Here is a 12,410-nt window from a genome sequence, read left to right on the forward strand (position 1 = left end):
TCACTTTAAACTAATATCGGTATATATTTTTAGGAAAAGTTTACAAAGGCGAATTGCAAACGGGAAATAAATGTGAGCCACCTATTTATGTAGCGGTGAAAACACTGAAGGAAAATGCGACGCCCAAGACTCAAAGCGATTTCAAAAGAGAAGTCGAACTGATGACAGATCTACGGCATCCGAATATCATTTGTTTGCTCGGTGTGATACTGAAAGGGGAACCAATGTGTATGCTCTTCGAGTACATGACTCAGGGAGATCTGCACGAGTTTCTAATCTGTCATTCCCCGAGATCGGATGTTCCGTTAAATAACAGTGGCGGCAAAATTCTAGAGCAACCGGAATTTTTGCATATTGCTTTACAAATTGCTTCTGGTAAGATCTGGTCGATTTATTTTCCGAGTTAAAGTTGACATAATTTTGTTACGTATAAAATAATTATCATTCTCCGTTAGGCATGGAATATTTGGCTAGTCATCATTATGTCCACCGCGATTTGGCAGCGAGAAATTGCCTAGTAGGTGACAATCTGACAGTCAAAATCTCGGACTTCGGTCTGTCGCGAGATATATACAGCAGCGACTACTACAGAGTACAATCCAAGAGTCTACTTCCTGTTCGATGGATGCCACCCGAGTCGATTCTATATGGTAAATTCACGACCGAATCGGACGTATGGAGTTTCGGAGTTGTGCTCTGGGAAATCTACAGTTACGGCTTGCAGGTAAAATCAAAGTGACCATTTAATTAAAAATAACGAACTTCTGAACATTTGTTTCTTACAATTTGTGCACTTATTTCTGTTTAGCCATATTACGGATACAACAATCAGGAAGTTATAGACATGATACGCTCGCGGCAATTATTACCATGTCCCGAAGACTGCCCGACGATGATTTACAGTCTAATGATCGAGTGCTGGCACGAGGTGGCGAATCGTAGGCCGCAGTTCCCGGAAATTCACCATCGGCTACATAATTGGTACATAAATCAAACCTACTTGAGCGACTTCTGCAACGAGTCTATCACCAGTTACTCCGGCAGTAGTCACAAGAGCACGAACAAGACCAATTCGACGCAACTGTCAGCGCCGATATACAAGAGCGATCAGAAGACCGGCACGGAGCCGGTGAATATGTGTAATCTTAACGATCATAATAACGCGATCAAAATGCTGCCGCCGACGAGTACTTTCCCGAATTCCAATTGCGTTGATCAGAGACCAAATTGCGGTTTCGGCACGGAACACGGAACGCCGATAAAAACCAATTACCAGAATCCCGCTACGAACGTCAATCTGAACGATATCTACGACGACAAACAGTGTTGCTCGCCCAAGTTGAGCGGCGCGAAGAAAGTTTTACCTGCGGTGGGTGTACCCAAGCTGAACGTGCCCACCAACGGCCCGAGACCGATGCAAAACGGCGCGCAATTGGTTGTCAGGTTACCGGATCCCAGTAAAGTCACGACTGAAACGAGGGTATCAAAGTGAACGACTTCATTCGCGACCGCGAATGATTCACCTTGGATCAAACTGAACGCAGCTTCTGATTTCCAACGGGAACATTAGCTCCAATTACCACACACGTTCTCAACACCAAGGATTTGGAATTCGGCAACTGTATAAGTTGCCATCGGAGACAGGCACTGGTGCCAGTTCTTTTTTTTATCGAAAAGAAGAAAAAGCTGTTATAAACGCGTACGTTCTTCGTATATTTGCCATGATGATTTGTCGATGAAAACGCATGCTTGTTCTCATGATATTATCGGATACTTTTTTTTCGATAGTATTAAACGCGCGCGCGAATACGGTAGACACAGAGAGCTGCTATAACAACTAATCATTGCCATATACATTTATTTATTTTTACAAATATACACGTATTTTATATTTCCTCTTATTTCGGATGACGTATAATATATAATGTGTTCTTTCACGATCAGATGATTTTTTTTTAATGGTATCAAACGAATAAGATAAATACAGAGAGTAGCTACAATACTTAATCTGCCATATATATGCATTTATTTATTGTTATAAATATACACGTATTTTATAATATATAATATTACCGTTTATTTTGGATGGTATATATACATATATATCTGTAATGTTTTACACTTAATTTAATACAATCTAGTTTAATACTTACATACGTGGGACGTAGAACCGGATGTCGTACTCTAATAACGATTCCATTTGTGATTGTAATAATGCAACACAATAGAACAAAATTTTTAAGACATGCTCTTTTATTTTTAGAAAAGATAGATATTCATCGAAACATTATGCTACCGAATATATGTATAATTTATACGTTTATTCGTAAGATATGTAAGACGAGCGGGAGATAATTCTATTTCACAAAGAAGAAAAATAAATTCTCTCTTACAGAACACAATATCAACATACGTTGATAACTACATTAAAACGAATGTTTAACCATGTGCATGCTCTGTCCAAAGAGTATAATACTGTATGGGATATATTGTTATGCTCTATATAAGGCATACCCCTTATGAATCACGTTTTCAAATAATCTTTACAGGACTGTTCTCGAAAAGATTCGTATATGCGAGCAATCGGATATACTATATTGTAATAAGCGAAAGTGAGAGAAAAGAAGTGCGACAGAGAAATGAATGTGTGTGCGCGCGTGCATGTGTGTATTTTGTGAATATATATTGAGATGTTTTCTAAAAAGCAATTTTTATAATCGTCATATCGTATGCCAAAACCCGGATAGTGAATATTGATTGTTAATAAAAAGGTATTTCAATTTGTACATTTTTATAATAATCGCATATATGTCTGTAAATCTTTGAGGTCGCTCATTTTAGCCGAAAACACAATTTATTGCTGCAATTGTGCGATATGAATTGAAATATGTTCTCCATCTAAGTGCGATAAATCATAATGCAATGTAAAATATGAATTTAGAATGAATTTATTTGCTAGTGTTCTAAATGGCTTTCCTGTGTCAGCACGTATTATTGATATTCACAGATATTTAATAAAAACGTAATTATCGCTAACGGGAGAATTTATAGAAAAATTTTTTTAGACGCTCGCTATTCTTTCAACCGCACCCTAATATTGTTTGACCTCAAAGACCCAAACGACTGAGATTTAATACTCACGAACACTCAGCGATGTTGGATGGAAAATTTTATCGGCGTTTGTGTATAAATTATATGTTATATTCGTGTATGGGGCGTACAATATATACATTCTAACAGGCGCTAAAATATTGCCTCGATTCGATATCGGATCGAGCAACATCCGATGATGAACTTTGTGAAATTAATTGCCCATTTTTAAACCGAGGTAGTAAATATAAGCGCAGAGTGATTAGAAAATGGAAACGTAGAATTAAAGCACTTCAAGGAGACTGTATTATACTTTTTATAATTTTGTATTAACGATAAAAGAAACGCGAAGAGCGTGTTCCGTTCGTTGGAGAAAAAAAAAGAAGAAGAAAGACTGGACTTAACGACGATCGTCCGGTGGATTTTACTCCCACGTCCGTTAACCGGATAATGATTGGAGAGTGCGCGAAAGTGCTATTGAGTTAAATAAGACTTATAGAACTGACGAACCTCCGAATCGAAATTTATATTGACTGTAATTCTGACCGTCTCGAAGGTTTGTCACGGAAACTTAGACCTAAGTTAATTTATGTAAACTTCAGCGAAGGATTATACATATTTAAGACCTTTATATATTCAGTCAAATATAATATACAATTCATGTTTTTCGTATATCACGACTAGTCATTCCCTCCTTCATATAAAAAAAAAATTTTTTTAATATTTAATAAAAAATTTTTATTTTTTATATGTATGTCTATATATATATATTGCATTTATTCTTCAAAGTTTATGATAATTTATTTGAATGCTTTTTACTCCAAATGATTTGATTTTATGTTGCGACAATAAATCAATTTGTTCAATCTGATTTAAATAAGTAATAATGTTAAATAACAATGTCTAGCTAACTTATCTTTTTATTTACAACCTGTAATAGATGTTAAAGACGTACATAACACGTGTAATTATTAATTTACATGTTTCACTCATACTAAAACGTGTGTATCGATGACCTCGATCGCTTCAGTCGGTGCATTAGATTTGCCACGTACACGTGTGATAAGAAATCAACTTTCCATTTGTCATCGAGGCACCGAGCAATTTAGTTGGAAAAAAGGCATATATGTTTATCCTGCAAATCATGATAGCGACTAAAATCGATTAACCATGAATAAGTGACGTAAGCAAAATGTACTGCTGGATATCATCGGGCTTGATCTACGTTAAAACTAATACAATACATCAAATACATTGTATATTCCTGTATACATAATCCAGCAGTGTTTGTAAAATAAATATTTATGTTCATCGTTAAATGGGAAGCTCATCTAGTCAACGCATGAATAATTATAATGGATATTGCATTAATACAATATTAATATATATCCGTTCTTTTATCTTTTTCTTAGCTATAAAACCAGTTGCTTCAAGTTAAATTTTCTCGTATATAAAAGAAGAGATTCAGGAAGAGATTACCTAAAGTAATACATTGAACATCTAATAATTTTATTTATCTTTCTGTTATCTTTCATTACATTGCGTATAATGCAATCAAGTATATAATCATAATTGCCGTAATTTTAATACGCATTAAAATAATATGTATCGTAAAGCAAAATGCATGTTACAAAATGTCTTTATGAGACGATCCCTGATCGAAGCACATGAACAATATGTCATAACTTAAAACTGTAAGATGATAATATTATACGGAGATTAATAAATAAACTATTAACTTTCCAATACATAACATGAAAATGTTTGTCCAAACTCATTCCATTCCAGAAATCTTGCAAGATACATAGTATTAATATTATGCAATATACAATTTTTTTATGTGCAAACTAAAAACGATTTTTCATTTTATTAAAAAAATTTTTATTGATTAGCATCACGTTCCAGAGAAAGAGAGAAAATACATACAACCAAATTGTTATAAAAATAATGTATTTGGAAACTACTAATTTCACGGTGTTTCTATAAGCGATCCTCAGTAAACGAGAATGAATTAAAATAGATTAAAAAATATTCATTTCAACGTTCGCAAATGCATACTTCTGAAAATCTGAATTTCAATACACAATTCCTTTGTATTCATTTATAAAAATTGCATGAATCACATTTTCTATGCCATTTAATCCAAAAAAGTTCGGCTTTAAAAAGTAAATCGTGAATACTGTTTAATTCAAAATTCTAGTAGAAAATGCTGTTTTTTTAAATCTAATTAAATTTAAAAAAAGTTTTTCGAGATAATGAACCATAAATGTTATTCATCTAAATAAAAAAAAATGTTTTTATTGAATTTAGATAAATTAAAACAATACATTTCTTAATCACAATTTTTGTCCTAGTCATAATTAATATAATATAATAATATTATATTATATTCGTATTATGAAATAGAAATGCATTCATTTCCAATCCATATATTTCAATCCACGAATTAATAAATTTTAATCTAATTCAATCCTTTCCCGTTTATTGGGTCACCCACTCAAGCCATATTCCTTCTCTTATAGCGTTGCTTATCGTTCGCGAAATGCTGTTTTGTGACAATCTATGAATATTGAATGCTACTTTATAGATGTATACCATTAATACATTAGTATAACAGATGTTATCAGAAAAATAAAAAATATATAATTAAGATATATTTTACTCATAAATAAATATAAATAAAGTTACCATTTTTACATATTTTTGCATAATAGAGAATTAAATTTTACTTCGGAAAGCTGTTTTCTTATTGGATTTAATTGGTTTTCTTATTATCATATTATATTATATTGTTAATTGTATGTCGTATTATCGAACGCTGTGTAATTTAATAATATTAAATTATCATGCAAGTATACTTTGACGCGATTAAAAATTAATGCGCGCAATAAATGATGCAATTTTGAAAGAAGATGCATTAATAAAATGCTTCCAACAATATTTTAATGTCAAGTTATTTTGTAAGGTTGCTGAAATATTGATATAAAATTCCATTAATCTTCCAACAACATTTATAATAAGATTACACTGCAAGGTTAATGAGGAATACTAGTAATCTTCTCACTAAACTATGTAAGGTTGTAACCTTCTTGTAACCTTAGTGCAATATCCGATGCTGTTAGGATTATTTCCGATTATACCAGTGTCCAAAACGATGAACGGCGTAATTTGGAGCAAGACGCAAAAGATTTTCGTGCCAATTTCCAGCGTGTCGACGTTTGCCGTAATGCAGCAAGAACGTCTTAGACAAAGTCGAGCATTGGAAACCCACAATTTCCAATTGCAAAACTTAACTATAACATCCTTTCAGGTATGCCTACATGAAACGCAGACTGAGTTCTTTTACATATTCTACGCCGCGGTATTGCTTCAAAAATTAAAATTAAGTTAGTAATATTCAGTAATCATACAATAATTAAATTTTGTAACGAATTTCTCTACTGCATCTAACGTCTTTAAAAGAAAATGTGTATATTCTCAATTATCCATTGAATATTTAAATTATGCGGCATTTTAATATATAGTTTTAATTTATTGTAATAGAAATTTCTAAGAAAATAAAATTAGATAATTAACAGTATTAATTAGAAACAAAATCAAGTAATAAAAAATGTATTATAGTAATTATAATAATGCGAGAGAAAAAAATTTTTCTATAATTTCTACATTTTGGGGAAAAATATTAAATTTATTATTCTTAAAACTTAAATTTAAAATAATGTTATTTATATAATTGATTAAATAATTAAAAAATGTAAATTGACAACAAAAACTGAATGATAATTTTTGTACGTATTTTAGGAACAGCATTTCTTCGAATTTTACAACAATGATACAAAAGTTACAGGACTCTGTGGTGAATTATGGAATCTTCTTTCTGAAAAATTGAACTTTACGTAAGATTAAACTTTAATCAAATCACAATCTAATATTGTATGAGATTATAATTGCCGACGAGGCTAACGGTAAACAATAAAATAAAAAGAAAATCCTTAGATTACAGCCTATAAGATCAAATGAAAGTGACCTGGGTGCGTCAGTGAACTTGTCCTCTTTTCCACGCGGATTATTAGGCATAATTTCGCGTAATGAAACTATTGCGATACCCAAAGTCGAAACATACAGTCTTCGACTTTTAGCTACTGATTTTACAATGCCTTTATGGATGAACAAGTATGTTTAAGTGCTCTGTTTCATCATACTTTCTTTTGAAAGAGTTAAATAAAAAAGAAACAATGCAACTAACTAAAAGAATACATGTATTTGTATAACCGTATAAAATATATTCTTATAAACATTAGATTGCTATAATAATATTAGAATAATTTTACAGGCACCGATTGTATATTCAACAGGAGATAATACACGATAGCACATGGATAGCAAAAGTGTTCTCCTGGGAAATATGGTGCTTTATATTGGTTATGTATTTACTACTAAGCGTATGCAGTTTTTGGTCACAAACCATTTTCGCACGGATCAGAAATAATTGCAGACGCTCGTCTATCAGCGATCATATTTTTTACAATTTTGGAATGATCTGCAATCAAAGTATGCAGAATTAATGGATGATTGATTTTATCTTGTTTCTGTTCTTTAATTGCAAAGCATTTCTAAAAATTAAAAGCCAATATATTAATAAATTTAAATAACAATTACAATAGATTACATTCCCGATAATCTTATTGGAAGATCAAGGCTAATAGAAGTATCGCTGAGCCTCTTTTGTTCCATATTATCCATATCATTTGGAGCTTTGTTATTTCTTTGTATAGCAAAAAGATATAACATTATACCGCCATTCGATAGTCTGGATTCTATGCTGACCGATTCTACATACAACGTTGTTTGTTTGAAAGGTTCCCTTGGACATATTGCTATTAAGGTATATATATATATATCATTCGTTTTGTGTACCTATATTAGATTAATTAATAATTTATTAATTCCTGAATTATATCAAGTGGATTCTCTATTTTGTATCACGTGTGTATATATAAAATACTTACTGTGTTATGTATAAATATCGGATATTTTTGTAACTTATAGGCAGGCGTTGATTCTTTTGTGCGGATAAAAACTACAAAACGCTTTGTCATTGCATCAACAGTTGAAGAAATGTTTAAATTGGCATGTATGAAAGATAAAAAGAAGTATGTCTTACTTCAAAGTCAAGACATATATAAGACAATAGGTCAGACTAAATGTTATGTGACTTCAGTTGGAAAATCCCTTATGAATATGTGGATAGCTTCTGGCATTGTGAAGAATTATAAATACAAAAGGACCATCGACCTTGGGTAAAAAAATATCAACGGCATTTATATCACATATTATGCTTATATATTATGCAAACAAATAATTTTTATGTCTAGGATACTCAAATTAAAAGAAATTGGATTGTGGAAGGCGTTAACAGGGCGTTGGATGCCGGAGAAACACCAAGATATGAATGTCGTGACTATGGAAGCGATTCAAATGGATCAAGTTCTTTTAATAATTTTAGTAATGTGCTGTGGAACAATAATAGCTATTATTATTTTCATAATCGAAAAAGTGGTGTTTAAGCTCAAATCGTCGTGATTACTTTTCGCTTACTACGCTACTAGTAGCGTATGTATATGCTAATTATCTCACGAATATATTTTATATATTTGATTGTCAGCGGTTATTTACAACTCGCGCGTTCAGAAACTTTAGTATATTTATATTACCAATACTGTTATTGTTATTTGAGTTTTAATTAATCCTGTAACAATTGAAGTTGCAATGAATAATAAAACTGTGAACTAACACGATTAATTATGAGTATCATTAAAATTTCAATTTCCTTAATGTTTTTATATATCTTAATTATGTTTTTAATATTGTCTGTGAATTAACTTATTTTTACACGGATGATATAAAATACAACTAAAGCACCTCAGCCAAAAAAAAATAAAAAAATAAAAATTAAAAATTAAAAAAGAGGGGTGCCAAGCGAATTATGTCTCTACATGGTAAATCCTGGAAAAAAAAATTATTATGACTAATTGTCATCATTATTATAAAGTATGATTGTTATTATAATTATGATTACAAATTACAATTTTTTTAACATAAAAGTGGTTATCTCGGAAATGATTTATTTCCGGACCTATGTTTATATAACCTTTTTTCCTTCTGTTTGGTTCCCGAATCACCTCAATCCTGGAAGTATTGCAGGCGATTTACTGGACACTGTATATATACAGGATGTTTGAAAATTCAACTGACAAACTTTCAGAGATTGTCTGGAGCTTCAAATTAAAGGATCATTTTTTGCAAATGGATCTAGGGTCGGAAGCGTATCGTTACACCGCTACGGCAGACAGTTTTTGAACAAGATCGAACCTCGAAATATATCTCAAAAAATATAATTTGTAGAATGTAAAAAGATAAAATAAATCTTTTTACACCCTACAACTTTCATCTGTAACAATTTATTATAAAACTTATATTTTTTTAGATATTTCGAGGTCCGCCCTTTTTCAAACATTGTCTGCCGTAGCTGTGTAACGACACGCTTCCGATCCTATGTCTATTTGCTAAAATGATCCTTTTAATACCGCCGACAATCTCTAAAAGTTTGTCGGTTAAATTTTCGAACACCCTGCAGTAGTATATAGAATTGTCTGTATATATATATATACAATAAATATATTGCACTTATTCTTATTCTATAAAGTATGATAATTTATTTAAATTCTTTTCACACCGAATTTGATTTGATTTTATGTTGCGATAATGAATCAATTCGTTCCACCTAATTTAAATAAGTAATCGCTTCAGCCGTTGCAATTAGCTTCGCCGTGCGATAAGAATTCGACTTGCCATTTGTCATCAAGGAACCGAACAATTTAGTCGAAAAAAAGGTATATTATGTTTATCGCGCATATCATGATAGTGACTAAAATTGATTAACCATGAATAAGTGATGTAAACAAAATGTACTTCTGTATATCTCTATCTATCTCGATCTACGTTAAAACTGTATTATAATGCATCAAATATATATATTCCATAATCTAATAATTTGTAGACAAAGCACGAATAATTGATAGATATTGCATTAATTCAATATTAATATATATCTGTTCTTTTTTCTTTCTCTTAGCAATAAAACGAGTTGTTTTAAGTTAAATCGACTTGTGTATAAAAGAATTTCAAGAAGAGATGTTACCTAAAGTAATACAACGAACATCTGATCATCTTATTTATCTTTCTATTATCTTTCATTACATTGTGGACAATGCAATCAAGGATATGATCATAATTGCCATAATTATATTACGCATTAAAATAATATATATCGTAAAGCAATGCACGTTACAAAATGTCTTTATGATCAGACAAGTGTTATTTCCGGTTATACGTGGACGGTTACGATTGTCTAAAACACGATGAACGGCGTGATTTGGAGCAGAACTCAAAAGACTTTCGTGCCAATTTCTAGCGTGCCGGCGTTTGCCGTAATGCAACAAGAACGTCTTAGACAAAGTCGAGCATTGGAAACCCATAATTTCCAATTGCAAAACTTGACTATAACGTCCTTTCAGGTATGCCTACATGAAACGCGGATGGCTGAGTACTTGCACATATTTTACGATATCTCTTCAAAAATTAAAACTAGCTTAAACAAAAATTAACTCGTTAATATTTGATAATCAATAATTATAATAATTTCTATGAATTTCGCTGTATCTAACGTTTTTAAAAGAAAATTTACATATTCGAAATTATCCATTGAATATTTAAACTTTGCGACATTTTTATATGTAGTTTTAATTTATTGTAATAGAAATTTCTAAGAAAATAAAATAAACTAATTAACAGTATTAATTAGTAACAAAATTAAATAATAAAAAATATATATATTGTAATAATTATAATAATGCGAGGGAGAAAAATTCTTCTACATTTTGCGAAAAAATATTAAACCTATTATTCTTAAAACGTAAAATAACTTTACACATATATTTGATTAAATAATTAAATATTAAAAAATGTTAATTGACAACAAAAACTATTAATAACAATTTCTGTATGTATTTTAGGAACAGCATTTCTTCGAATTTTACGACAATTATACGAAAGTTACAGGACTCTGTGGTGAATTATGGAATCTTCTTTCTGAAAAATTAAATTTTACGTAAGATTAAACTTTAATCAGATCGCAATCCAATATTGTATTCAGATATTATAATTATACTGACAAAGCCAACGGTAAACAATAAAATAAAAAGATAATTTCTAGGTTACAGCCAATAAGATCAAGTGAAAATGACCTGGGTGCGTCAGTGAACTTATCCTCTTTTCCACGCGGATTATTAGGCATAATTTCGCGTAATGAAACTTTTGCAATACCCAAAGTCGAAACGTACAGTCTTCGACTTTTAGCTACTGATTTTACAATGCCTTTATGGATGAACAAGTATATATGTTTAAGTGCTCTGTTTCACCATAATGTATTTTGAAAGTGTTAGATAAAATAGAAACAATGCAACTATATCGAAAAGAAGACATGTAACCGTAATAAAATTTATTTTTATAAACATTAAATTGCTATAATAATTTTACAGGCACCGATTGTATATTCAACAGGAGATATTACACGACAGCACATGGATGGCAAAAGCATTCTCCTGGAAAATATGGTGCTCTATATTGATTATGTATTTACTACTGAGCGTATGCAGTTTTTGGTCACAAACCATTTTCGCACGGATCGGAAATAATTGCAGAAGCTCGTCTATCGGCAATCATATTTTTTACAATTTTGGAATAATCTGCAATCAAAGTATGAATTAATACTTGATTTTATCTTGTTTTTGTCCTTTAATTACAAAACATTTCAAAAAATTAAAGGCCGATATATTGATTAATTTAAATAATAATTACACTAGGTTACATTCCTGATAATCTTATTGGAAGATCAAGGATAATAGAAGTATCGATGGGCCTCTTTTGTTCCGTATTATCCATGTCATTTGGAGCTGTGTTATTTTTTTATATAACAAATAGAATTAACATTATACCGCCATTCGATAATCTTGAATCTATGCTGACCGATTCTACATATAAAGTTGTTTGTTTGAAAGGTTCCCTTGGACATATTGCTATTAAGGTATTAATAAATACATATAATATATCACTTGTTTTGTGTATATTAGATTAATTAATAATTTATTAATTCTTGAGTTATATCAACTTATATCATTGAATTCTCGATTTTGTATCATCTATGTATAAAATACTTACTGAGTGTATGTATCAATATCGGATATTTTTGTAACTTATAG

At 30.9% G+C, this 12,410-nt stretch overlaps 3 protein-coding genes across 8 annotated transcripts in view; all 3 read left to right on the top strand.

The window, feature by feature from the left end:
- LOC105456876 (tyrosine-protein kinase transmembrane receptor Ror) overlaps positions 1–3,466 on the top strand; it is a 243,908-nt gene extending 240,442 nt beyond the window's left edge. For all 6 annotated transcript variants that reach the window (XM_011701230.1, XM_011701231.1, XM_011701232.1 and 3 more), the window contains 3 exons: positions 34–375; positions 456–724; positions 809–3,466. In XM_011701230.1, coding sequence (XP_011699532.1) covers positions 34–375; positions 456–724; positions 809–1,492 — 1,295 coding nt within the window. In that variant the 3' untranslated portion in view covers positions 1,493–3,466. The remainder of the gene's footprint in view (positions 1–33; positions 376–455; positions 725–808) is intronic.
- Positions 3,467–6,244: 2,778 nt separating this feature from the next.
- On the top strand, positions 6,245–8,784 carry LOC105456881. Its single transcript, XM_011701242.1, has 7 exons — positions 6,245–6,400; positions 6,892–6,986; positions 7,087–7,263; positions 7,424–7,641; positions 7,755–7,975; positions 8,140–8,390; positions 8,466–8,784. Exons 1-7 carry the CDS (start codon positions 6,245–6,247, stop codon positions 8,671–8,673), a joined length of 1,326 nt encoding a protein of 441 aa, XP_011699544.1. The 3' UTR covers positions 8,674–8,784.
- Positions 8,785–10,511: 1,727 nt separating this feature from the next.
- Positions 10,512–12,235, top strand: LOC105456887 (the record flags this gene model as incomplete). The annotated part of the gene is made up of 5 exons (XM_011701247.1): positions 10,512–10,667; positions 11,166–11,260; positions 11,366–11,542; positions 11,691–11,908; positions 12,015–12,235. Coding segments are annotated over exons 1-5 (867 nt in total), but the record flags the coding sequence as incomplete, so codon positions are not given.
- Between the last annotated feature and the right edge of the window lie 175 nt (positions 12,236–12,410).

Source organism: Wasmannia auropunctata, unplaced genomic scaffold (genome assembly GCF_000956235.1).
Source record: "Wasmannia auropunctata unplaced genomic scaffold, wasmannia.A_1.0 LD335514.1, whole genome shotgun sequence".
NCBI lineage: Eukaryota > Metazoa > Arthropoda > Insecta > Hymenoptera > Formicidae > Wasmannia > Wasmannia auropunctata.